General features: G+C 43.4%; 1 protein-coding gene across 1 annotated transcript in view; it reads left to right on the top strand.

Annotated features, from left to right (window-relative positions):
* The first annotated feature begins 1,471 nt into the window (after positions 1-1,471).
* PIDD1 (p53-induced death domain protein 1) overlaps positions 1,472-27,708 on the top strand; it is a 29,217-nt gene continuing 2,980 nt past the window's right edge. Inside the window, exons 1-14 of the mRNA XM_063117097.1 lie at positions 1,472-1,560; positions 3,589-3,963; positions 6,434-6,847; positions 8,851-9,054; positions 10,178-10,235; positions 12,142-12,343; positions 13,498-13,620; positions 15,080-15,259; positions 17,606-17,753; positions 18,148-18,283; positions 19,398-19,548; positions 20,460-20,583; positions 21,970-22,088; positions 23,308-23,415. Of these exons, the coding sequence (XP_062973167.1) occupies positions 3,699-3,963; positions 6,434-6,847; positions 8,851-9,054; positions 10,178-10,235; positions 12,142-12,343; positions 13,498-13,620; positions 15,080-15,259; positions 17,606-17,753; positions 18,148-18,283; positions 19,398-19,548; positions 20,460-20,583; positions 21,970-22,088; positions 23,308-23,415 (2,232 nt within the window). The 5' untranslated portion in view covers positions 1,472-1,560; positions 3,589-3,698. The remainder of the gene's footprint in view (positions 1,561-3,588; positions 3,964-6,433; positions 6,848-8,850; positions 9,055-10,177; positions 10,236-12,141; positions 12,344-13,497; positions 13,621-15,079; positions 15,260-17,605; positions 17,754-18,147; positions 18,284-19,397; positions 19,549-20,459; positions 20,584-21,969; positions 22,089-23,307; positions 23,416-27,708) is intronic.

Below are 27,708 nucleotides of genomic sequence, written 5' to 3'. Positions count from 1 at the left end.
TGGGAGATATCTATAACCTGGTGAACTCCAAGGTATGCAGAAGTAGTAATTAAACACACACACAATGCTAATCCAGTGCCCTGCAGATGTTTATGACTACAAAACCATCATCCCTTGCCATTACCTCTGCTGTTTGAGACCTGTTAGGGGATGGGGATATCACAGGTTGCTCTGGGTCCACTTGTTTCTTTCTATATGGCCTTAATTTTGCGCTTTAAATAGAAGTGGTGTGCTTTATTTATTTATTTATTACATTTATATACTGCCCCATAGCTGAAGCTCTCTGGGCGGTTTACAAAAGTTAATTTATTTCACTTAGGTAATCATACTGACATCAAATGGGAGCCTTCATTTTAGGAATAGGAAGTAAGTGGGTGCCCTCATACTGTTTACACAAGCTGCAAATATGGATGATCTGATGAAAGAAACCACATTTTAAAAAAAACAACTTTTGATTTAAATCTCCTGACCGTAAGGTGCTACTTTTTAGCGTTTCAGTATCAAGATGCCACCTTACTTGACTAAAATCTCTTACAACCCAGAAAATGTTTTTGTCCAACTGCATTTCTATTCCTGAGGAAGGCAGGTAAAATATGGCCCGCTCTAACACGTTTAAGAACCCTCTGCCCTACATATAGTTGTTACGACTTCTTAGAGGTTGATTATAATGTCTTGCTACGTTTTATTTGATTATGGTTTTTATTTCCTGAAATTTTTGAAAACCGCCTTGGTTGGCTTCGGAAAGGCAGTATAGAAATACAATAAATAAATAAACCGCATGAGCAAAATTAACCCCATGGCGCTTAATGTCTAAAAAGTGGATCTGTTAAAGGATCACAGCAGCGGACCCTCGTTGGGAGGCAGCAGATCACAATGGGCGTAAGTCTACACCCGTAGGCCGAAACTGGCGCTTCCTCTCCACGCTAAATGCTGTGAGTAACCCTTAGCTCGCCGGTGAGGAAGCGTGTGAAGTTGGGAACGTGCGGAGGAGAGCGGGTGGGGAACCGCTCCTTTAAGAGGAAGAAGGGCCTGGGAGAACTTGGGTCTTTTGCAACTTGTAGACTTCGGGGGACTTCTGCAGGCTGGTCCGATCACCCGCAACTGTTCAACTAACAGACTCTGAGGCTGCAATCCTGAACACACTTCTTTGGATTAACTCTCCCAGTGAAATCAGTGTGAGCTTTACTTTTCAGTAAGGGTGGTAAGGATCGGAGTAACTAAAACCACTGAGAAGAGACAGAATATGTCATCTCAACCTGGGTAAGAATCCTTTATTGTGTGAAAACGGGGAAGTGGGTGGACCGGAGCTGACTTAGTCGGGCTGAGTGTTGTGTTTTAATGGAAACCTCTTTGACGAGGTCTTATATGTCTACGGGGCTGGAGGTGGGACGACGAACTGCACGTGACTACTTTATCCGGGGCAATTTTTCTGCTAGTTTCCTGAAAAGTTTCTGCAAAGTTTTCTCCCGCCCGCACCCCCGCCCAGGACGCTGACAAGCTAATCGTAAGAACGGCTATTCGCAAAGAAGTCCCGCCGAGTTCAGCACGACTTACTCCCTGGTATGTATGGCTAGAATTGCAACACAAGGCTGCGTGATCATATGTACAGGGAGTAAACCAGGAACCTATTTTCAGTGCGACTTAGTGCTGACTTAGTCAGTGCTGAAAAATGTGTGCCTCTGACTAAAAGCATCTTCGAGCATGTACAGAGTTCCCGCCGTTGTCCCCCTGCTAAAAAATTACAGCCAATTCCCATCCCCTAAGATTAAGGGGGAAAGGGAAAAGACATCCGGGATAGCTGAGCCTGAGATTGGCCCCTCTCCTTTTGGGAGTAAATGTCACAAATAGCTAGAGGCAAGACACTCTTGTTCCCGTTCATCTCTTAGCCTAAAATCTGTGCCACTTAACATTCTGTCGGGGCCCAATACTTTCTTGGAAACTGCTCCTGCTGTTTGAGGGCATGTGATGCAGCACCTGCTGAAGCTAAATAGGTTTGGGCCTGGTCTTGTAACACATGTACAAGCACCATGTACATTGATGGTGCTATATAAATAAATAATAATAAAAATAAATAATAATGGGAACCCAGCCTTGAGTTCCATGATGGAAGAAAGTTGGGATATACATCTAATAAAGGAATAGAATCCCCTAGCCCATTGGTAGGTCTGACTGTAATAGAATTGCTGAGGAACTGAACACTGGTCGATAATGATTTTCTATACTTTCATCTGTCCCATGTAACACTGTAGTGAAACAAACGTTCTTGCCAGCCTCCCACATGCCCTACATAATTCTGGAGAGCTGCTTTCAAATCTTTGGGAGAAGCAGAACAGAATTGGAATAGTCACACGACATTCTGTTTATAAAAAATAAAATCCATACGCAGTGCTCAACAGAATCACAGGCAGGCCTGGTGTCAGTGCCAGGCCTGGTGGGCCAAATACTAGGGTCCATGGGACCCAGAGGGCTCATCAAGTCTTGACACAAGCATCCCTTTGTTGTTGTTTAAGTTTGATTTGATTTTACCTTTTTAACATTTTAAGGGCCAGCACTGATATGAAAAGCACTGGGTGCAGAGGCTGTAGATGCTGCCATCTTCATTTTCCCAGATTGCCTCTGGGCCTCAATGTAGGTCCCAGATGCATTCTGGAAACATAAAGGTGGTAGATGTTACTGCTGCATCCACTTTGCCTGATATTATTATTATTATTATTATTATGATACTTTTCTTATCCACACCAAGGTTCCCATTGCTGCTTGTAGGATCACCACCCACTCTTCCACTTCATGCTAAGCTCCCTGGTGGGGAGCAGAGGGCATCTGACCAAGGTTCCCCTCAAACCATGGGTCATGAGAGGAACTATAATAAGATAAGCAGGTCACATGCACACTTTAAAACATGAGATGCAAAGTAACCATATGTCTTCTATCCTAGAAGGATGTCTCTGTTTACAGTGAGGGAAAAGTTCAGCAGGTGCAGCTTCTCCTGTCAATGAAGTGCTGCATCTACTAAATATCTCACAAGATTGCCTTGTTTTTACTGTTGTTGCCTTGTTTTCATTGTTGCTGCTTTTTATAGCTGCTGAACTGCCTAATAAAAGAATGATAAGGATAAGTTATACAAAGGGGGAAATAATAGGGCCCAATCAGGCCCACAGCTCAGGGGTGGGAGTGGGAGGGTTGAAGGCCCCTACCCTCCTAAGTGCTGGTCCTGATCTATGCCTGACTGGCTGGGGAATGCTGAAAGTTGTAGGCTGTAGCTGCAGATGACATCTTTAAAGTAATGTGTGCTTTGGGTCTAAGTGCTGAGCTCATCATGCCATGGGGGTGTGACCCCACATACAAAGGAGGGCAGTGTTCATAGTTGTGTTGAAGGGGATATGTCATGCTGGTGTGAGAGAAGCTGCACCTGCAGATATTCTTACTTTTCCACAGGCAGCTATCCTATTGCTTCCCAATCTGTAAAAGAGGGCAATTTATATGAAACATCTGATGTTGTCAATATGTTACCCAAAAGAGCAAGAAACCAAAAATGTAACCAGTCCACCTATATGTACTCTTTTAACATTTTCCTCTCTTTCTTTCCAGAGGCTGCCTTTCTCCTCCATCCTTCATTTTAATTATTTGTGGTACCACCAACACTTCATTTAGCTGGCAAGTCAGAACATGAACAGCTCACAGCAATGTAACACCCGAAGATGGCAGGGCTGCAGGAGCTTGGGGACCCTCTGGGGGAGGGTGCTTTGGGGGCTGAGGCCCTGGCTAGTTCCTGCTTGGCTGGCAACCGGCTCAACCTAGATGTGTACACTGAGGGCTGTCGCCTGTTTCTCAAGCTCTTTGAGACAAGGAGGGAAGAAGTGGAACAGGTGGAGTTCTTGAGGCTGAGCTGCAATGAGGACCTCATCACTCCCACGCTGAGGACAGTTCCTGCCCTGAAAGGTTTGAAATCCCTTGTACTCAAAGGTAACTGAATGCTTGTTCTTTTTTCTCTGTTTAATTTTTCTAATTTATATTTCTCCTGTCCGTGTAGATCGGGCAACCTTTGTGGGCACATTTGGAATTTTGAGAAAGTGCTGTGTGCTCTACCACAAAACTGGCTGCCGCTGGGGTGTGTGTGTGTGTGATAGAAACATATTCATAGCTTCCTCACTTGTGGTAAAGAAAGAGCATTTCTTTATTTGGGCTGTGGGTGTTAGAATCAGTCATAAGAACATAAGAAGGGCCATGCTGGATCAGACTGAGGGTCCATCTAGTCCATCACTGTTCACACAGTAGCCAACCAGCTGTCAACCAGAGATCAACAAAGCAGGACAAGGTGCAACAGCACCGTCCCACCCATGTTCCCCATTCACACACTCACAAATGGCAAAAAAGGTGCACTGATTTTTTTCTGAGGGGTGGGGAGCTTCACTCACCCTTCCATTCTCTCACTCCTGACTGATACACACAAACACCACTCCAGTGAGCTCTGCAAGGACAATTGCTCTCAGTAGTTTTCCTTTAGTAGTTTTCCCTTCATGACTAAGCTTAGCACAGTTATAGATGTGACGGTCCTGGGGGGAAATGAGGTGTGGGGCGGGGGACCAGATTGAACCCCCTCTCCCGAACCAAATAATTTTAAATAATTATTTCTCCACTTCCCTTAGGACAAAAAACTTCCCTGGGTTGGGGGAGATGGTTTTTTGCATTTCTGCAATTTTTCCCTGGGCATGTCTGTAGTCACAGTTATGCTCACAACGATAAATAATAGACTGCAATTGCAATCCTGCACATGTTTTCTTAGACGTGATTACTCTTATGAAAGTGTGCATAGGATTGCAGCCCCAGGCTTCAAACCTATACACATTTACATAGGAATTGAATTCAGTGGGATTTGCTTCTTAATAAACATGCGAAGGAGGAAGCTGCCTGTATGCAGTCTTTACCTCCTTACTTGGGAGTAGGATGATGCATGTTTACTCAGTTGTCAACCCCACTGTTCTCAATAGGGCTAACTCCCAAGGCAGTGTTTAGGGGCTTTCAGCTTTTGTTTCCTTCAGCTGAACAAAGACCAGGTTATTCTACTTTGGATCCTTATTGACAGTTAGCTTAGAATGAACTCTTGCTTCAACGGTGACAGCTGTGTGACCAATAGTGGGAGCATGCAGCTCACATTTGGACATGACACCCTTGGCCAATGCCAGTAGCTCCGTATCTGTGTGTGCAGAAAATGCCGAATGGGCACTCTTCCTCTTAACAATTATATTAGAGCTGATTTAGTAAGTGTGGGTGTGTAAGTGTATTAAATGTCTTTTTGCACATATTTTTGCCCTGATTTTTATACCTTATCAGTCTGCTTTGTTCTGCTTAAATACCCCAAGCAGCATAATAAATTATACATTCAGGTGGAGTGGATGGGGATCCCCTACATGACACCTTCCTGAAAACCCCAGTAGCCCCTATGTTGAGTGTAAAATGGAGCCTCTGATGCCGTAGAATTTAAAAACGCCTGTTCGTTGAAGCCCAGAAGAAGAGGCTTTATGTCACCCTGTATGTCTTCACCTTCCTCTAACTTCAGACTCTATGCACCTAACCACCCTCCATCTGCAGATTGAAACACATAATTAGGGCTGAAATAATAAACCTATTTACTCGGGAGTAGATTCCATTCCAATCAATGGAACTTACTTCTGAGTATACATACGTAGGATTGCACTGTTACTTCTGAACAAGCAAGCAAAGGCTTAGGCTGCACATTAGCAACACTATTAAAATTGGTGATCTTTGTCTTAGTATTAAGAGTTTAATGATCTATAGAACAGCCTAACCCAACCCGGTGCCCTCTGGATGTGTTGGACTGTAGCTTCCATCATCCCCAGCCAGCCTGGCCATTGGAGTTTTAGTACAACACATCCGGAGGGTTAGGGTGGCTGTCCCAAAGTTATTATAAACCTAGTTGTCTTTAAGATATGCATTTATAACAACCTGTTCTGTTGAATCTGAACAAAAATATTTATACGTTTGTTGTACCCAAGAGCAAAAAGTTATGTTGCAAAAACAGCTGTTTGGGTCTCACATGCGACATTGGCATGTGATTTGGTTATTTTGGGGTATCGGAAGGGCTCTTTGATTTGGTCAGAAGGCCAAAAAAGGGGCTATGTATGTCCCACCTGGCTTGCAGGTATGATGTAACTCACACCTGTTTTAGCCCTGAAATACTGTGGAGCCTGAAAATGAAAGGTGCATCAACTGCAGTGATGTCAGATTCCTATGAGTCCCTTCCTGCCCTAGATCCTTCCCTCGTTTCCCCATAACCCTATTCAATCTTCCATGTTCTTTCATACGAAATGGATGTGCTTATGTGAGGCCAATTAACAAAGGTCAGTATAATAAGAATGATCTTCTGCAGTTTTAATCACAATAGTCTTCCTGCATTTTCCCTCCCTACTTACAGGAGGACACACCAGGGATGAAATCGGCACATGCCAGAGAGGGCTGCTGGCATCTTTGCCACAAGAGCTCGGGGAATTAAGCTGCCTTGCTCATCTAGATCTCAGCTTCAATAGTTTTGTTGCCTTGCCGCCCTGCATCACCAAGCTGGCCAACCTCAGGAGTCTCTTGGTGTCCCACAACAGCTTGCTGGAGCTGCCGGAGGACTTTGGCCAGCTCGCCAAGCTGACGTTCTTCTCTGCCATGAAGAACCAGCTCAGAGGTCTGCCGCAGAGCATAGGGGAGCTGGCAGCACTGCAGACGCTGGACCTCTCGGAAAATGCACTGGAATCACTCCCCGAAGAGATTGGGAACCTGCGTAGTTGCACAGAGCTGGATCTCTCAGGAAATCAGTTAACAGGAATTCCCAGCTCCCTTGGTAAGATGTTCACAAATAAGAAAACAGGAATGGATGTCTTCTGAGCTCTTAAGCCACACTTGAGCATGGATAAGTTATGAACATAAGAAGAGCCATGCTGGATCAGGCCAAGGGACCATCTAGTCCAGCATTCTGTTCACACAGTGGCCAACCAGTTGCCCATGGGAAACCTACAAGCAGGACATGAGTGCAACGGCACCCTCCTGCCCATGTTCCCCAGCAACTGGTGTACTTAGACATCTGGTGTACCTCCCTTCCATGTTCCCCAGAAACTAATACTGAAGGTAGCATATAGCCATCAAGACTAGTAGCCATTGATAACGTTCTCCTCCATGAATTTGTCTAACTAACTGAGATTAACACCGCTAGCCTAAGCAAGTCTACTCAAAAGTAAGACCCATTGACTTCAATGAAACTTACTCCTAGGTAAACCAGTATCGGATTGCAGGCATGCTTAAGAACACACTGTACGGTGGCAATTCATGGTGTTATTACTAGGAAGCAAGTCCCATTGAACTCAGTGGGGTTTCTGTACATAGGATGAATTTTGCTTATTGTAAATACATATGGTCTGCTTTTCAGCAGATGTTCTTCTAACACCTTACAATATAAACTTTTTAAAAATTGCAAATTACAGTAGAAAACATTAAAAATGTTTTCAGCCTCACAATATAGCCAAAGTCCTGCCTGAATAAAAATGGTTTTTTGACCTTCCTCAAAAATCCAGTGGTGTAGATGTGGTAAAACTCTAAACTGGAGGGAGTTCTGTAATTGCAGGACTAATACTAAACCACCCCCAAAAGCTGCTATGATGATGCAGCACTTGTAAAAGGGCCTGGGTTTGTAAGTATACTATAGTTGTAATCAGAAGCTGAAATTGCATGTGAGTGTGTGTGTGCCACACATGTGTGCTAACCCATACCCGGCATCAGACCTGCTTAGTTTTTTCTACTGATCAAGAGCTAATGGCTGTTCCCTTAAACTGTTCGTGCTGCCTAGTTTTGAGACACAGGCGAATGAGGTCCATCAGCATGCTGCATGTGAGCATACGACAAATATTGCAAATAATTGACTGCTGTCAGTATTAGAAATAACCTCAGCACAACTAGGTAGCACAGTCAGCACTTCTATTTGACTTGCTGAAGGAATAGTCACTAGCTCTTGAGCCAAAGATAAAGGGAAGTGAGTCTGGTGTAGGTTAGTGCACGTGTGTGACACACAAACACATATGCAGCAATTTTATCTCATCATTGTGCCACAGCTTAATGGAAGATGCTTAATGACAAGTTATATTTTTCGGATCAACTTTGAATTACATTTTAGTCCAGTTTTAGTAAAAGGTTTGCACACTGTTTTATCTCTGTGGAAAAAGGTAAAAAAGTGTGTGTGTGTGTGTGTGTGTGTGTGTGTGTGTGTGTGTGTGTGTGATATAATACGCACACACATGTGACACTGCCAATGTGTTTGTGCATGTGTCCTGGGATTTTCCAGGCATTTCCTGGCATAAGGCCTGTGAATAGGCCAATTTGTGTGCCAGAACAGTCACACTGAAAGCACTGGGGCTTTCAATTGCTTAATTTTAGCTGCATTGTGCCCTAGGGAATATGAAGTGCCACAGCTTAATGGAAAACACTTAATGGCAAGTTATATTTTTGAGATCAACTATGATCCTAAATACTTAGGAGAATTCATCCTGATTCCACCCCCAGCCCTGGTTAATCTGATTATTTATTATTATGTTCCGCATTCGCATTTCTTCTGATTAGTATAAACACCTCATTATAGTAAGCATTTGTGGCACAAGTGTAGTGTATAAAGAAAGAATTGTTTTTTGTGTATCCTTGAGAATTGTTGACTGCAGATTGAGGTAGCTCAAAGCAAGATGCCAGGTATTTTTTGAAGGGTTTTGGAATTTGTGAATCGATAAGAATTTGGTAGATACGGGATTTACTAAGCATAGGTTGCGCTCTCTCTCTCTCTGTCATTCCTGTTCTGACTTGCAGCCAATTTGCAATCTCTGCGGCAGATGCACCTTCACAGCAATCTTCTGGTGACAGTTCCCGCATCCCTTGCCCACCTTCCCAACTTGTCTAGGCTTGATCTACAGAATAACAGGCTGCGCTCCGTCCCTCCAGAGATCCAGAGCTTCCCCTTTGTGCATCTCCGTGGTAATCCTCTAGGAGAACCGGAGGTGCCTCTGCAGCCAGGTAATTGCTTTTATTCGGCTTGATTGGTCTGCTGAACAGCTGTTCTCTCTTTCTCCAGAGTGAGAGTCACAAGCTGGTGTGTGATCTGCTGTCTGTGTGGTTGGTTCAGGAGGCGGTTCTGCTTAGTAAGATGCATGCAGACAAACTGACCATGCAGCTCTTCTTCCTTTCTAAGGAGTTCCCCGTTATGAAGGGATGATTGAGAGGCCACAGAAGTTTGCTGTCGTTGTTAATATTTGTTTCTTCCATTTACCAATCACCCAGTAACAATTGTTCTGTGGGCAGTGCACAAGATAAAACAGATTAAAAATCACAATTCCAATAAAATGAAAAACTGACAAAGAGGGCAAGTTAAGAAAGCTATAAGAAAGGCAGCGCCCATTCCAAAGCAGGGAGCTAGAGATTAAAAACAACACAGCAATAATCAAGGTAATACAGGGAGCCGATGGCATAGGTTTTCACAAGCTAAACAACTATGCTAAACCACAGTGTAATGCAAGGAATAATTTTTGATAAATAAATAAATAAATAAATAAAAATAAATAAATAAATAAGATTTAATTAAAATATTTTAAAAGGCCTGGGAAAATGAAAAGCTGTTTTCTGGCACTGAAAAGACAATAAGGTAGACGCCAGGCAGGACTCTTTGGCGAGGGCATTCCACAACTGGGAGGCCATTACTGAAAAGACCCTTTCTCTGATGACCACTCTCCATGTCTTAGAAGGAGTGCTAGAATGCAGTCCTGCTTAAAGGCTTCCTGCATATTTCCTCCTTCAGTCTAAGACCAAGTGTGATCAGTAACTTTTTAAGCAATGGGTCCATTTGCTTGGTGATTTCATTCGCCATCACTATTGTCAAATAAAAAATCCTGCTACCCGTAGGTGTGCATTGATTTTTTTTATTGATTTTTTAATTCACATTCTAAAAGGATTTATTGTGAAGGTTTGATGAGAGTCCATATTGCAGAAGATCCCATTAATATTCCAGCTTAAGTGGTGAAATATCTTGGGCCAGCCCTGCAGAAATAAGCTATGCACACCTGACTAATCCCGGCAGAAGCACCCACTGCTTTACATTTATGTTCACCTGAACCATCACACTTTGTTTTCTCGTTTGTTGCAGATGACTTGAGCTCAGAATTTTCTTTACGAAGACTGTTTCTTGAAGCTGGTGAGGATAGGTACTTCATATTGTTTATTTCCTGTGTTTTGTTGGTCACGTTGGGGTGTCCTGGGAGCTCCGTGTTGGCACACAGCCGTAGCAAATTCATCGGGGGGGGGGCGCTTGATGCCAGGGGTTCATATGCAGCCTGTGGGCAGTGTATTGCCCATCCCTGAACTAAACTTGTGCAAGAGAACAGGCTCAACACCACCATCTGGCAGCCTTCATAGAATCAAAGAATAGCAGAGTTGGAAGGGGCCTATAAGGCCATCGAGTCCAACCCCCTGCTCAGTGCAGGAATCCACCCTAAAGCATCCCTGACAGATGGTTGTCCAGCTGCCTCTTGAGCAACTGCTAGCTTCCCAGCTGCCTAGCAGGGCCCAACATAAATACTTGCCCTGGGGACCCCTTAAAAATGAAAACACAAAACAGTGCCAGCTGTTGCAATAAGCACCAGAACAAAGTACTGAACAGCACACAACTGCACCACAATAAGCACCAGAAAAACAATGCTGAACAGCACACAACTGGTGCAGTTGTGTGCTGTTCAGCATTGTTTTTCTGGCATAGGTGTGCGCAAGGGGTGTGTCAGGTGTACCCAGGCACACCCTAGTGTCTCAAGTAATAAACGCCGAATTGGGAGGCCATTGAGTAGAGATCCAGAGGGGGATCCAGATGCAGCAGGAACGGAACTCCAGCTGAACAGTGGCTGCTCCATTGCTCCCAACAGTGCGCCATTGCTTCCAGTAGCAGGAGCAAAAAGGAATTGCTCTTCTAGGAGCCTCTCTGCCTGGAGCCACACTTCAAAGAGGCCAGGAGGAAAAGCCCTGAAGGCTAATAGCTCCTCCTCTGGCCAGAGTCACTACAAAGCCCAATTATTGCTGGGGCTTGAGGAGCCTGTCCTCACCCCCCCCCCCCTTACCTGCAACAGCCCTCCCATGGTCAGGCAAGCTGAACACAGAGTAGGGCAGCAGTGTCTACAGTGTTTAATAAATAAATGAATAAAAATAATGTCCTTTATGATTGAGTATTCAATAAACGTTCACCTTTTAAAAAATATACATCCCTGGGTGCACACCCTAATAAAATGTGCCACACATGCCTATGTTTCCTGGTGACCCCTTAAACATGACTTGAGGTCTGGGCAGCTGCTCGACTGCTCATAACCCAGTGCTGCTGCCTTCCAGCCACTGCAGCACTTGGGATGTTGCTGCCTGTCCGTGCAGCCATTAGAGCGCCATCGAGGCTGCACTCTTTGGCACGCTGGCACTGCTACCTAGCCGTAGTCTACCAACTAAGCTCGTGAGGGTACTAGATGGCTTCCTGCTGGGGGGGGGGGGCTTATGACACCTGGAGCCTATAAGAGGGGGGAGAAACAAAAGGGGAGAATGAGAGTGGCAAGATTACAGATATTCATTTATATTTAATCAATTTCTATACCATTTATCATAGCTGAAAAATATTTCCAAGCAGTTTACAAAATCAAATTTGTAATAGCTTCAGCTATTGGGTGGTACAGAAACGTAATAAAAAATAAAATACGAAAAAGCCCATCACTTAAAATCAGTATCGCGGAAATGGGACCCAGATGCTGTTGAAGGGGATGAGCTCCCACCGCCCCTTTTTTTAATACTACCTGTATTATTCCTTCATGTCAGTCTGCATAGCTCAGTTATTAAGGTTTGGCTCTCTGGGATGGGGGACCTCTTGAACATTGATCCCATGAGTTTAGAAAAAGCTGAATTCTGGATGAAGCGATGTGAAACACACTGTAGTGGATCGTCTTGTAACTGGGTCCAGAATTATGACTTAGTGACTCTCTCGTTACTTTTTTTTTTTTAAGTCTTGCAACTCTGCAAGAACTTTGGAGAAAAGAGGGTTATCATGTCATGAGGGCATCACCGCTTCTGTTTGTATCTCCTAAGCTTTACCGTGACCCCTGAAGGCTGCAGAGTTTCCCTGGCTTGCGGTGTCCAGTTTTGTTTCCCCCGGGGTTCTGCCTCTACTTCTGTAACGATTCACTTCCAAAAGTGCTCCCCGGACCCTCAGTGGGTGAAGCTGAAGCATCACGACATCCTACTAAGTGAAGTTCTGGAATTGCAGCCTCATGGGATCGATTTCCAAGAGGTAAGCACTCATGAGGTCATAAAGGAGTTCAGGCTGGAATGGAGCTAAATCACAGAAGTCTTGCAACTCAGAAGCTACCATGGGCAAAATTTCCTTTCTCTTTACACATGCCCCAGGGAAAAAGTGTGTTTCTTTTTTCACATGCCCCAAGGCAGTCTCTTGACCAGATATTTAGAGACTACTTGTGGGAATTGGGGAAATGGATTCCCAGTTCAGGGTGCACAGTTTGGACAGGTTTGACACCATGTCTCTCTTATTTTAGAAAATAATCAGTGAAGAGGTATTTATTTTCAGAATTATATCTCACCTTTCTGGAATCCATGTTTAAGAATAAGCTAGTTTTGATACTTTCAATGCTTTGTAGCCACTCCAGACACTATATATTTTTTCTGTGGGATGGCATGTAGGGCCAAAATGATACCTGGATCTCGCAAAGTTGCCCGTACCTGATTTAGCAATATATTCTGCCCTATCCCTAAAGACTGAGAGTTAGCACCAAGTTGAAGCCATTTTAAAAGAAATTGCACAGGACAAAATGTCACCAAGTTAAAAATCCCCATTACTTTGCCAGCCATGGCATCCATGTGCATTGCACAGTCTGTACTAGTAGCCTCACACAATTGTTCTAGAGAACCAGTGTAGGATGGAGCTGTGGGTACAAATATATATTCATCCCCTTTCAATTTGCCATGGGGTAACCCCCCATTTAACTCCTAGCACAGGGCTAGGCAACCTAGTGCCCTCCAGATGTCTTGGGCAACAATCCCCTTAATTCATAACCATTGGCCATGTTGATTAGGGCTGATGAAAGTTGTAGTCCCGGACATCTGGAGGACTCCAGGTTGGCTACCCTGTTCTAGCATCTTTGTGAATGTCCAAAGTTCTTTTAAGTATGAATTGCTGTGCTTTCTTGGCCTTGGTGGGCAAAACGCAAGCTTCCATGCACTCACCCCCTCATTTTCCTCATTGCCTTTCTGATGTCTCTGCGAGGTACAGCAGTGATTAAGTGTTCTTGCTTTCTGCCCAAGTCTTCTAAGACTGCAGTTGTCTGCCCTTGAGGTCCTTCCCTTGCTCCGTGTGCTGTGGAGCTCGAGTAGGGTCGCCTCCTCTGTGGTTAACTTGTGGTACCTGCCTTGTTCCTTCTTGTGTGTTAGGAAGTGCAGATCTGGATACCGTACGCCTCCCCTCAGAGCCTGCATGACCGTGAGATCATAATTCGAACCTTCAGTGGGCAGAAGTGGAGTGATTTAGGAACCAGAGTAAAACGCAAAGGAAAGGTAAGCCGAGAAGCATAACCTCACAGTCTGATGATACCAGTTACCTTGCTTGTCCTTGAGTTCTTCTTTCCATTGCAGGTGGACCACATTGACTGGATTACCCACGGCAAACCACAGCATCCACAGGCACCAGGTTACATATCCAATCCATGGGGTTGTCGTGTTGTGTGAACACATGGAACGTGGGTTATGTCAGGGTTAAACTACCCTCACATAACCTTAAAATAGACCATGGGTCAGGCAAGGGTTCACACAGCACGATAATCCCTGAGCTGGGGTTGCATATTCAAAATAGTGGCCATACATGCCACAGCCTCTCATGTGTCATGTGAACAGCCCCATTGGGTGCTTTGCCATGAGCTTGAAGGAAGCCTGGAGCTGTCATGAAACACAGCACAATCAGGTGCCTTCCACTGTATTGCTGGATGCTTTTTCTGGAGGTTGTAATTCATAACATCCAGTGCATTAAGTCTCATATTGAGATCCTGCTCCTAACCCTATTTACTTGTCAGTAAGTCCTCTACTTGAAGGTTGTATTCCATCTGGCCAGTGCAGAAGTAACATGCATGAAACTCTTCTCTGACTTGCTTAGGGGACCCTCCTTTTCCTTGCATGCTTAGCTGCAGAGAAGAGTTTCAGGTTTCATAGTCACAACTTCCTGGTTCAAATCTCATGGGCAGCTCTGGTTTATAAGAAACCAGGAAGTTCTGCATCTGAGCAAGTGAGAGGAGGAGGGAAGGTCTGAGGGGGAGCCCTTGAGCTTGTTGCCTGTGTTGGACTACAGCTCCCATTATCTCCAGCCAGTGGGCTTTGTTAGGAATGCTTAGCAGAGATTCAGCAGCTTCTCAGCGTTTGACTCTCCTGCACAGTTTCTGAGTGCCTTCCCTCCGAAAGAAAAATACTCACACCACGTAGAGTTTTCTTCAGCAAAGATTTTACTGAGGCATATGCGTATAATGTTTCCATACAAAAATACATCCAGCAGTAACAACATCAATGACCAGCATCCACCATAAACACATTACGTTTTTACAGCTTTATATACATTTTCATAGCATTGCACACAGTTTCATCATCCAATAATTCAATTAAGGGATGATGCAAGAAATTCTTTCCTGATTTGTGACCCTTACAGTTCCAGCACTAATGAGCACCACCTGCGTGAAGCTCTGTGCCAATGACCAGTCTTCTTTTTCATTCCAGGGCTCTTCTGTGGATAAATTTTCCCCCTGGCAGGCTCCACTGGCCGCGTTGGCTGGGGATGGTGGGAGTTCAAGTCCAAAACACGTGGAGGGCACCAGGTTGGGAAAGGCAGCTTGTATAAATCAGTGTGGGCACTTTTGCCCTTGCTAAGAGCATCACTCATTGACGGTACCAAAAGGGCTGGTTTCCTTTATAGGTTTCAAGTATTGTCGCATGTTACAAAGGATCTGTTTCTTCTTCTGCATCCTCCCAACAGAAGCGTCTGGCCTGCTGCAGCGTCCCCCACTTTTCCTGGTTCGTGGTGGTCTCTCGACTGGTGGAGAATGAATGCAGAGTCCCTGAGGACGGGGCTTTCCTTTTCTCAACAGTTGATCCCAACATCAAAGTGACCTTTCCTCCTGGCGTGACCAGGGAGACTAGGACAGTGAAGCTTCAGGTAGGGGGAACCCTTTGACAAAAACAAAACAAGATTTTAGATTGTAAGCCTCTAGGCAGGGTATTGCTGTTTTATTTGTATGTTCTGTACAGCACCAAGTACACTGTTGGTGCTATATAAATAATAATAATAATAATAATAATAATAATAATAATAATAATATCCAAGAAACCTAACATTCCAGTGAAGAATTTCCCCATGTTGGAAGTTTGGAGATAAAGTCTGTTCAATTTAAGTCACGTGTGCTTTACAGCTATAAAGTCAAAAGACATGCCTTGAAAGAATGTCTTAACCTCATGTTTGACTTGTACGGTCATGATTCAAAGTCCTTGTCTTAGTAAGCCTATCATTAATGCTCTTCCACGTCTACCGGCACTTAGCTCTATGTCAGATTTAGATCAAGAATAATTGCTGGGTCTATTCACTTTCACACAATTCTGTGCATGCACATCAGATATATATTTCATTGGGAACCGTATTTGGCCACAGCTGCAGAATTCTTTGGCTTTTTATTTATTTTTTTAGAATCTTTTTTTTGAAAGTTGGCTTTTAATTTTTTTAGAAATAAGGTTCTAGTCCTCAGGTTGCAGTGATGTGTTTGAAAGGCTAGCACGGCAGTATCTACAGGACACTGTTCAGGGTGTAGACCTTCTGTATGCTTTGCATGATTACATGTACTTCTGTTATCATATCCAGTTAATTCCCCCTGCCAACTCTTTGCCTTTTTTGCCCATCACTTATCCATCCTCATCCAATCACCACACATCTCTCTGTGACAAAAAATTAATCTTATCCAAGTGTATGTATCCTGTTCAGAATAACAAACAAACTGAAAACAGTTACACAAAATAATGTGCATATATTTTTTTTTACAGACTAGTACAATTTATTCTGAGAGTATAATCTGAATGTACATGCGGCTGGATTCTCCATTGCTTAATTTAATTTTTAGTAAAGCGTGCCTGAGCTCTGCAACATGTGGTTGCTATTGAAAGACTAAGCAATATCTTTTTAAAAATCAGAATATTAAAATTTGCAGACATTTGCCATACATATGTATGTATTTAATATCTTTCTTGACCATAGTCTTTCCAAGGTGGGTTAAAATATAAAACAATAAAATTCCACATCGGCGAATTATGAAACCACTTTTACATTTCAACAAGTTTAGTTTGAATTATTTCACTTTAGAAACCATATAGAAAGGAGATCATGAGAATCCTGTTCAGCAAGGAAGGCCTCTGGCCTGGTAACCGTGCCATCCTCTGTGCTGTTCCCACCTTGGCAATTCTCCACTGAAACTAATAGATGTTGTCAGTGGCACTCGCTAGGGCCTTCCTTTCCAGCCTTCCTTCAATGTGACCAGGAAACTGCTGAGATTTGTCAGCATTTAGATCAGGGGTATTGAGCCTCATGCTGAATTGCAAGCCCCACCCCCTTTCCCCAGATCACCTTTTGTTTAGTGATTTCCCTGCTTTTGCATGTCTCCCACCACCACCACTACCACCATTCTAAAAGATTGAAATGCATCTCCTAAGGCTTAACTACTGGTTGTAGGAGCTTTCAGCTACATTAAGGGGCTGGAGCATCTCCCCTATGAGGGAAGGTTACATCAACTGGGATTGTTTAGCTTGGAAAAAAGGAGGCTAAGGGGAGACCTGATAGAGGTGTACAAAATTATGCATGGTGTGGAGAATGAGGATAGGGAGGCATTTCCCTCTCTCCCTCTCTCTCTCTCTCTCTCCCATAATACTAGAACCCGGGGTCATCCCATAAAGCTGATTGGTGGGAGATCCAGGACAAATAAAAGGAAGAACTTCTTCACACAGCGCATAGTTAAATTATGGAACTCACTACCACAAGATGTGGTGATGGCTACCAATTTGGATGGCTTTAAAAGGGGGTTGGATAAATTCCTGGAGACGAAGGCTATCAATGGCTACCAGCCCTGATGGTTGTGAGCTCTCTCCAGTACTCGAGGCAATAAGCTTGTGTGCACCAGTTGCTGGGGAACATGGGCGGGAGGGTGCTGTTACACAATGTCCTGCTTGTTCATCCCTGGCCGATGGCTGGTTGGCCACTGTGGGAACAGACTGCTGCTGGACTAGATGAAGCCTTGGTCTGATCCAGCAGGGCTCTTCTTATGTTCCTGATGATCACTTCCGCATGCTGCCCCTTACATTGTGTCAGATCTGCCTCTCTGGTGGGTCGTTTGACACACAGGCCCAGCTCTTAAAGGCACAGATGGCTGCTGTGGGAAGTGGAGGCCTGAAAAGTACACTGCCTGCATGGAAGCCCACGCATTACCTAATGGGTCCCATCCTTCCTTTTCTTCTTAATGTTCAGGTGCTACCCGTGTCAGCTGAGGAGCTGCAAGAGATCACAAATGATCCTGAAACAGTTGCCAGCCCCCTCCTCTGCCTTTCCCAGAATTCCACTGTGGACTTCCTTCAGCCTGTTAAAATTCAGCTCCCGCTACCTCCAGGAGTCACAGGTCAGTTTGCTCCAGGACTTCCCCAATGGAGAATTGTGTTGATGGAACTGTAGTATGTCCTCAGAAATCCTACGTCTGAGTCTCACAGAACATTACGTGGTCAACGGCATCAGTACAATTAAATGCATTTTTTGAGTTGGGACAGTTAATCTTCATTGGAGGAAAATGGATTAAGTCCTTAAGGACAGACATTACGCAAGTATAGCACAGCATGGCTGTGACCTGCAGAGCATTCAGTGTTTACATTTGGTCAAACAACCCTGGTCTTTTCAGAATTTCACATCCCCCATTGTTAATGTACTTGGAGCCAAACCTCATTCACCCAGATGCCATTATGAGCTGAAAAGAGGTCACCCTCAAGTCCTGCAGATAACATCTCTCCATTTGTTCTCAGGTCTAACCTTGGATCGCTCCAGGGTGCATCTCTTGCATGGTGACTGGAATGCTCAGAACTGGGACGACATCACAGATCAGGTGGTGTTGGAGTTCACCCATCTCTATGCTTTGTTTGAAGTCACACACTTCTCCTGGTGAGTTGACCTGAAAGCACGATCCATTCGCAACTGGGTCTAAGTGGCTGTGCTTTTCCTGAGGCCCAGTTCCTGCTCCTACTGGGATAGCAATCCCCTTTGCATGGTAGGAGAGAGGATTCTAGGCCCAACGTGTCGTAAGCTGGATGCGCCACACCATGGACCATATAAGCAAAGACCCATTTCATCCAATTCCTCCTCAGAACAAGGGGGGGATGGGAAGTAAGAGAGCCATTTGGGATTCTTTATGTTAATTGGTTCTCCATGCCTACTTCTCCATCATGCAAAGCAAGTCTGTGAAGTGTATGAGCCAGACTTGAGAATACAGATTGGATTCTCGTTGTTGCTAATTTCCCACAGTGCATTTCTGGAACACATTTCAGTGCAAGAAGTTTGTGCCTAAGTTATTCCTTGCATTCCCCTTTCATAAATGCATCAGGTGCCCTAGGCAAAAATTTGTAGCATTAAAATTTCTCTGTTCACTTTAAGGCTGATTCATGCAAACAAACTAGCACATGAAGAACGGGGGTTAATCATGTGGGGGCTGGTTTTCTTTGTGGCGAAGTAGTTGTGTACATGCTTCACAATAAACGCAATTGGCAACCCAGGCTGAAATTGTCACGTCATTTGCTCCATCTTTTTTTGTTTTGGTTTGGTTTTTTGTAGAAGCTCTGCAATGGACCAGTAAACAAGGGGATTGAGTTGCAAAAACTCATCACACCATTTTGGTTCTGGGAATCAGCTTTTGGTCCTTGCATCTCAGTGGAGACCATTAGTATAATCTTTGTGTTGTATCATGTACTGTTTGCATGTATATCCAAGAATGAGTTTCTTCACTGTTTGTTTTTCTGAATCATTGATACCTTTTTTGATTTCTGCTGATATCTGAATAGGTGATTACACAGGTTAGGATGGAGATGGTTGGTATTCTGCCTCTTCAGCACATTTGCTTTCTTTTGATGTAAAGTACCGCTCATGCCCCTTACATTTTCTTCTGACATTAAGGAACAGAGTTTACACACGCATGCCCATCCTATTTGCAAATGTCTATGCTCATAAGTGGAAGAAACAGACCTGTGAAAATCATTTTGCAAATACTCACTTCCCCCTCCAGGTACTGGTTATGGTGCACTACCAAGACATATATTGGTGGTTTGGCTAAGGAGGTCTATAAAAGGCTGCGCATGTACCACGTGAACTTCATAGCTCTGCAGAGGAAGAAAGATCCTGAACAAGTCTTGCTCCAGTGTGTCCCAAAGCACAAGGTGAAGTGTACATTGATGGTGCTATATAAATAAATAATAATAATAATAATAATAAGTGTTTGCTGCCCCGGCTTTGTTGTTCTTTGTCGTGTGTACATAGACACACGTTAGTAAGTACAGCTTGTGTTTGCGAGCCCAGGCTAGTTCCTGGCTGCCACTGGAATCGAGTCCCAGAAGTAGTCAGGAATGTATATGCTTGAAGAATGGAACAACTGGTGACCCACCAGACAAAAAACAGCCCACTAGCTAATGGGTGCTCAGTGAGTTGCTACTTGTCCAGGATTGCAAATAGAGAAGATTCTCAAGCCACTGGAAGACCACAATACATGGTTGGTGGGCTTCATTCAGCTTGGCAGATCAAAAATTATGCAGGGTTGGAACAGAAGCTGTGATTATGTGTATGATCTATAATATTAAATGAAAGCAAGAAAGAGATTTCTGCATTGTTTCTCAACTAAAACTGCTCCCATAACTTACAGTACTTGGGAATGGCTTTGCACATTTTGTTACAGTAGGTCAGCCATCCCCAACATGGTGCCCTCTAGATGTTTTGGCCTACAGTTCCTAGCATTGCTGGCAATTGGCCATGCTGGCTACGGCTGATAGGAGTGGAATCCCAAAACATTTGGAGGGCAGCAGGTTGGTTGATAGGTGTTTTTTGTTTGTTTTTTGCAGAAGGGAAAACATTGAATGTGTGTGAGAGAGGACAAGACCGGCTTAGGTGCTCAGTTTGGTAATGAGACTCCCATAATTAGATCTGCAGGTAGCATTTCTTGAGTATAAGCAAGGCTGTTGGTCGTTTCTCCCTGGGAAAACCTAAATCTTCCCATTGAAACAGCACAAGGAGTAACAAAATGTATTAGCATTGTGAATTCACAGGGTTTTTTAATCTCTTCTTGAACATCTTGTAGGTTGATCCTGTTCTGAAAAAACTCCATGACAGATACCGAGGGCCAGAGCCATCTGACATGGTGGAGATGTTCGAAGGGGAGCAGTTCTTTGCAGCCTTTGAACGAGGCATCAACATCGATGCAGGTACAGTGCAGTACAGCCTGCTTGCATATAATAGGCTCTAGTGCTATATACCTGCAGCAGAGCCTGCTATACTGACTTGGGTCCAAGTGGACTCGGGTCCTGCTCTCCACTCAGTTGAATCCAAGGGGGCTTGTTTAGAAATCAGAAGCACTTTTGCACCCACAAACTGTGTGTGCTTCTTCAGCTAAGGCTATACCATTTTTGAGATTCCTTGTAGAATTCCTAGATTGCCTCGCCATCTAATTGGCTAACTTGCATTAGATTCAGATCTTATGATAGATGCTTTCCACCAGTGAAGACAGTTTACGTGGGCTCAAGTTACAGGAAGCCAGATTCCAGCTGGACACCAGGGAAAAAAATCCTGACTGTTAGAGCAGTATGACAATGGAACCAGTTACCTAGGGAGGTTGTGGGCTCTCCCACACTAGAGGCATTCAAGAGGCAGCTGGACAACCACCTGTCAGTGGATTCCTGCATTGAGCAGGGGGTTGGACTTGATGGCCTTATAGGCTCCTTCCAACTCTACTATTCTATGATTCTATGACCATTTGTTAATGGGCATGTTCACATAAAACCCTTTTATTTGTCAATTGGGTTACTAAATAATAATATGAACCGGGCCACTGTGTCTGACCTGAAAAAGCTGCAGAAAAGGGCAGCAAACATGATCAAGGGACTGGAGTAACTCCCCCACGAGGAAACGTTACAATGTATAAACATAAGAAGATAAGAGGAGCCATGCTGGATTAGACCAAGGGTCCATCTAGTTCACATGGTGGCCAACCAGCCATCAGCCAGGGACCAACAAAGCAGGACATGGTGCTTACTGCCTCGCAACTGGATCCCATATCAGAGAGCTTTATCTAGGTCTTCCTGATGAGTGCCTAAAAGAAATCCTTCTAAGAAAAAATAGACCTCTGACCAGCCAATCAGAGTTGTTTAAGATTTGCCAGCTGGCCAGTTCCCATTCCAGTGCATTGTAAGATTCCCAAATGCCACAAAACCCTAGAAATATAGTTCAGGAGTCTCATTGCAGGTGGTGGGGACCAGGCGCTTCAGAGCCTTGCATTTGGAAAAATAATTGCCAATGTCTGTTGAATGAGGTATGAAGCTGCCATACACTGCCAGGCCATTGGTCAATACAGTGCAGTGCTGTCTCCTTTCACTGGCAGTAGGTGGCTTGGGTCGTGGCAAACAGACCTTGCCCCAGTCTATTTAGTGAGGTCCTTTAAACCAGTGATGCCAGGGACTGAAACAGGGACCTTCTGCATCCAAAGCATGGGCTTTCCCATTGAACTGTTGCCAGAATACATTTCTTGTAGTCCTTTCAGCAATATAGTTTCATGGGAAATATTTGATACATCTGTCTTCTCAAACTTAACTCAGACCGTCCAGACTGCATTGATGGCAGGATTTCATTCAACTTTTTTTCTCACTTGAAAAATGTGAAGGAAGTCTATATCACTTCAGAAGTGGACCGAAAAAGCAATGCTGTGAAAGGGCAGGTACCGTTTCTTCTTTTGCTATTGGCAGGTTTTCATTCATTCACTATATGCACCTTAGTATACATAGTTTCCTTATATGAATGGGTTTAACATTTTTGTTTTTCCTAATTGTGCACCAGTCCATAAGGAGGGCTATTTATCTTCCCTGGTTCTGTGGGTAAAATTCAAGAGAAATGTGTAAAAATTTTATTAAAATAAATCTGAATTAATTGCTCTCCCCACCCCCATTATTTCTTTTGATCGAGCTCCATGGATGTGAAATATACAGAATCTGACACCTGAACCAGAATATCTGATTTAAAAAAAACCTGCAAAGGTCTGTCTCTTGTGTTTATGGAGAGATATTTGTAAACATGCAGGCACTATTTGCAAAAAGGTTTGGTGCTCAGAGGGCAATTCCTCATTGCCCCAGTAACGTTCTCCTGCCCAAAGCATGCCAGATGCCTTCATTTGTCCAAACTCTAAAAACTATTATCTTGGGTCTAGAATAAACCATGCAAATTTAACTAGCTAAGTTTTCCCAAGAAAGTCCCCGTAAGCTGGTGGGCAGAACATACATCTTAGTGAATATGTATTTAAGCTATTCCAACTACAAACATAAGCATAAATTCTATTTAGAGGCATCTTTTTTATGCATGGACACAACTTGGGCCATACAAATTCATGATTTTGCTGGAGCAGAGGTGGGTGAGCACAGAGTATACCAAGCCTGGCTTACTTGCTAAAGAGAACACAGCATGAACCCTGAATAGCTGGTAGGGCAGTGCAAGTAGGTGCCCTTAACTGCTTGAGATGGATGTACTAGCAGGTATGGGATGAAGTGTTGGAGCTCACATTGACCTGTTGCATTTCTCTGATGTTGCATATGGCATCTAGAGTGTGTACTATGGGCCAAACTATATGTTACTCTGACAATATATAGATAGGAGTGACATCTTTTGTTCCTCATTCAGCACAGGGGACCCAATCCAGGTTGAGGACTCTATCATGGGAGGTAGAGGGGCTTTAAATCTCTCTCTCTCTCTCTCTCTCTCTCTCTCTCTCTCTCTCTCTCTCTCTCTCTGTGTGTGTGTGTGTGTGTGTGTCATTTTCACACACCCCACTGTGGTCCCGATCTGGATTGAAACCCCCTCACCCGTAATTTACATTGCTAAAAAATAATCTGTTGGATCCCATTTTGTACACCTGTATAAACCTTGTGGTGGTCTCTTTTCCGAAGGTTTCCTTTTACCGAGGAGCTGTTCCAGAGAACATTCCTGAAGAGGTTACCAAGAGGAGGAAAGGCCCTGATTCCCATTGGCTAGCTACCTTGCCAATCAAGCTACCTGTAAGTTTCCAATTTCTCCCCAAGGGGAGACTGAGTGCAAATGAGGAAATGGCTGTGGCAAGTAGAACTGCTGGTTCTTTAATTTTCTGTGCTGGCCCTGCTCATGTGCAACCTGGCGTGAAGAAATGAGCCAGATGATACTCTTCCTCCTCATTTAATGTCAGGGGTCGGGGAGAAACAGAGGCTTGGACCAAATGTGTCTTGCATGAGCAGAAAGACACTAACGCTCATGGCAGGCACATACCCCTCCAAATTACCCCATCTCACAGCAGCCCCCATGTCCCATCCCACACTCTTCCAGCGGGTCCTGTAATCCCCAGGAGCAGCTTTGGGGAAGGGAGCAAACGGGAGCCAGAAAAGCCCCTAGGTGCAAGTGGAGTTCCACTTTTGCTTCTCTGGATTCAGCCCTGTATCTGCTTAATTTCTCCATGTCAGGCTGCTGTTGAAGTCTTGGGAGCACAGCCAATAAGAAAGCAGTGGAACGCATTTGGCGATGTGGCAGAGCTAGACCAGGAGAGCTTTAGCCAAACTTTGCTAAAGGGAAAGTGAGGAGCTACATTCTATTTTTTTTTAAAGGGTGTGGCTGACTGTGGGGATCTATTGAGAGTTGGCTGGGTCTTGCATTTTATCTGTAGCCCTCTAGTGTCCCCAGCCAGATAAAACAATTACATAGTATTGCTTTTCCCAGAGCTAACTTTTTTCCCAGAGCAGGTAAGAAATAAATATTATTATTATTATTATTATTATTATTATTATTATTATTTATTACACATCCTTCATACAGTATCATTACATGTCAAAATATAACACAGAAAGGGTTAGTCTTGAAAATAAACTCATTTCCATTTTTCTGATCCCCATGGGCAGTATCCAGTGCCACCCATCCACAAGCAGGGCCCACCACTGCTTCTGTTCCACAAATGGCCAGCCCCACCAATTCCCTTCCATCAGCAGCAGCTACCACTTGTAGAACAGAGATTTAGCACTTCCAGGGGCAAGCCCTGAAACAAATGGGAACAGTCATTTCTGGAAGTGGGCAGGTTATATGAGCTGCCGTCTATGAGTTCCGCTGGCCTGCCCGATTCCAGAAACAAGCATTTCCCCTCAATTCAGGGCATGTCCCTGGTAGCACTAAATCTCTGTTCTGCAAGTGGCAAGTGCCACTTACAGAAGGAGATCAGAGGGGCTGGTCACTCTCATGGGTGGCCTTCCCCATGTAATGATGTCTACTGGGCCCCACATCTAAATTCCACATTGAAGGTTTGATTTGCAGCATCATTTCTCCAGCCCGGCCTTCTGGCCTCTTGTTCCCCATGGCCAGAAAGATCTTTCTCTCCACTGGTATCTATATAATGAGAAATAGTTTGTATCTCTTTCCCCTGCACCCCCCCAGCTAAATGCAATTGATGATGCCACTTGGGTCCAGCTGATGTGATGATATATATCTCAGAAGGAATATTGAATTATTTTTATTCATTGTTTCAATTGTTTTTTATTAAATAATTTTAAAAACAATGATATTTTTATGTATTTGGGAAGTTTGTGCTGTTTTAATTGCATATTTATTTATTTATTACATTTTTATACCACCCAATAGCCGAAGCTCTCTGGGCAGTTCACAAAAATTAAAACCACAATAAAACAACCAACAGGTTAAAAGCACAATTACAAAATACAGTATAAAAAGCACAACCAGGATAAACCCACACAGCAAAATTGATATAAGATTAAAATACAGAGTTAAAACAGTAAGATTTAAATTTAAGTTAAAATTAAGTGTTAAGATATTGAGAGAATAAAAAGGTCTTCAGCTGGCGACGAAAGCAGTACAGTGTAGGCGCCAGGTGGACCTCTCTGGGGAGCTCATTCCACAACTGGGGTGCCACAGCGGAGAAAGCCCTCCTTCTAGTGCTTTGGCAGGGGCTCACGGAGAACGGCTCCTGTAGATGATCTTACGGTCCAGGCAGGTACATATGGGAGGAGGCGTTCCTTCAAATAACCTGCCCCCAAACCGTTTATTTATTTCTATTGATGCTTTCTACTTTATAAACCAGCTTGTGAAGGCTTCTTCATCTTGGAAGGTGGTATAAAATTATTCAGATAAATAAAGATGAAATAAGCAGGAAGGGAGGCTGCCTAGAATTGTTATAAACATTATAAGCAGATTTCAATGCCTTTCTGAGCCACAATTTCCTAAGAGCTGTGTGTGGACAGATTTGGCAATCTCTGAAAAATCATCTGTTAAGTTGGCAGTAAAGGAGTAGTGGTATGATTTTTAGCTTTGTTGAGCTTTAAAAGTTTATAGTTCCAGTATTTAGGTAGTCTTTGGCTGCCAGTTAACAATCTATCGCCGATTAATATGCTTTAAACAAAGAGCACACCAAACATTATTTTTAGCCGGGTTTGGTTCTAGTTTTGTACAAAGAAGTATTACTAAGTGGGGGGGAAATCTTAGAAACCATTTCCCAATTTTATTTATAAAATATAAACTCTTAGTAAGGCATAACTTCAAAATATAACATGCAGTATAGCCTAAGATATTTATAGTTTAACAGGAGATAGTCTTTCCTAAACCTTTCTTGTTATCATGGAGGTGAGCATTGCTAAGAACCAAATTGTACCCATCTCAGTTTGTTGAAGTTGTTCTGCCTGAAAGGTATACAGGCAGGAGCTTTTAAGTGGGGAGGTGGGGTGTCAAGAAGCTACCTAATTCCAAAATTTGAGCGTACTTATACGTTTGGTGGAGATGACATCATATTATAAACATCTCTTTGTCCTATAAATTTCAACAGAGTTCTGAATTAATGCATTTTGACAACTCCTAATTCAAAGTGTACTGCTATCTTCTAACCATAACATGAATATACACCAACTTTTACTTCCATAAGTGACATATAGCTAGTTAACGTGTTTATGCTTTTCTTAACACTACATTTATTGTCCATTAATTATTGACTATTAGCTGATAAGCTAAACCTTAAGCACACTTTTGACTTTGAATGATTGACCATCCCAAAAGCGTCAGATAAACCTCTGACCTTGACCACTGAAGTTTTACAGCCCATCATTACTCAAATAACCCTTTAACCCTGGTGATAGGGCTTTAACTAGAAGTTACTCAGATCACCTTGTGCATATAAGTTCTTATAAGTTACCCAGAATTCATTGTGAACCTGCTTTGTGTACTTGTGTGTCTTCACCAATACTTTTTTTTCTTATACAGATCTCCAAATTTTTAATTATGTCTTATAAGCTATTTTAAGTTTACTTGCATCTCCAAAAAAGAAATAGTGTATATCTTATTTTAAAGGTTGGTACTTCAATAGGTGAGTGAAATGCCAGCCTTTAAGAAAAGATATACATTGTTCCTTGTTTGGAGATAACAGACTATTCTTAGTAGCCACTGTCAGCAATTCAAAAAAACTAAATCAACTTTTATTTCAAAATCTGGAACAGTGAGAGCAAAGAACTACACTTCTCTCTGTTTTTAAAGTCCAAAGAAATGTCAGCCAGGTATAGATTAAATTACTTGGAATGAGTTTCCTAAGGCTTCTGTGGAAGAGCTAGGAGTGATTTCACATATCATTTGTCCTCTGCTATTGCCATCACTTCATGATGACAAAAATATCCAGAACACAGTAAGCCAGTAGAGTTTTTTTCCATGAGCCAAATGCTGTATTGAAAGTATATTTCATTCACTTGGCAGGAAAATTGGTCACTTATTCCGTAGTTGATATCAGTCTTAAAACGTTGAGGTTGCAATTCTATATCCTCTGATCTGAGAGTAGTTTTGAGTAGACATGCAGAAGATTGCGCTGTAAGTCCAGGGCTTTGAAAGGCTAGAACTAATGGGCATGAGTTAAGGGAGGTTGGTTTTTGGTTGAACATTTTAATAGTAAGAGCAGTTCAAAAATGGAGCCCATTACTGGCAGGTGGGGGCTCTCCTTCACTGGGGGTCTAAGTAGACCAAAGGCCTATCTAGTCCAGCATTCTTTTCTCATAGTGGCCAACCAGCTGACCATGGGAAGCCCACAAGCAGGATATGATGGCAACACAACCCTCCTGCTGGTGCTCCCCAGAAACTGGTATTGAGAAGCACATTGCCACTGAGCCTGGAGGAGATATACAGCTATCATGTCTAGTAGCCCCTGGAAGCCTTTCCTCCATGCATTTGTCGAATCCCCTTTTAAAGCTTCCCACTTCAGTGGCCACCACCACTGGATCTTGTGGTAAGAAATTTGATAGTCATCTGTTCAGGGTGCTTTAGTTTTGGATTTACTGTATTGAACAGGG

Source organism: Elgaria multicarinata, chromosome 2, assembly GCF_023053635.1.
Source record: "Elgaria multicarinata webbii isolate HBS135686 ecotype San Diego chromosome 2, rElgMul1.1.pri, whole genome shotgun sequence".
Lineage (NCBI taxonomy): Eukaryota > Metazoa > Chordata > Lepidosauria > Squamata > Anguidae > Elgaria > Elgaria multicarinata.
Note: the sequence above shows the minus strand (reverse complement) of the source record. Positions and strands in the feature narration are given on the sequence as shown.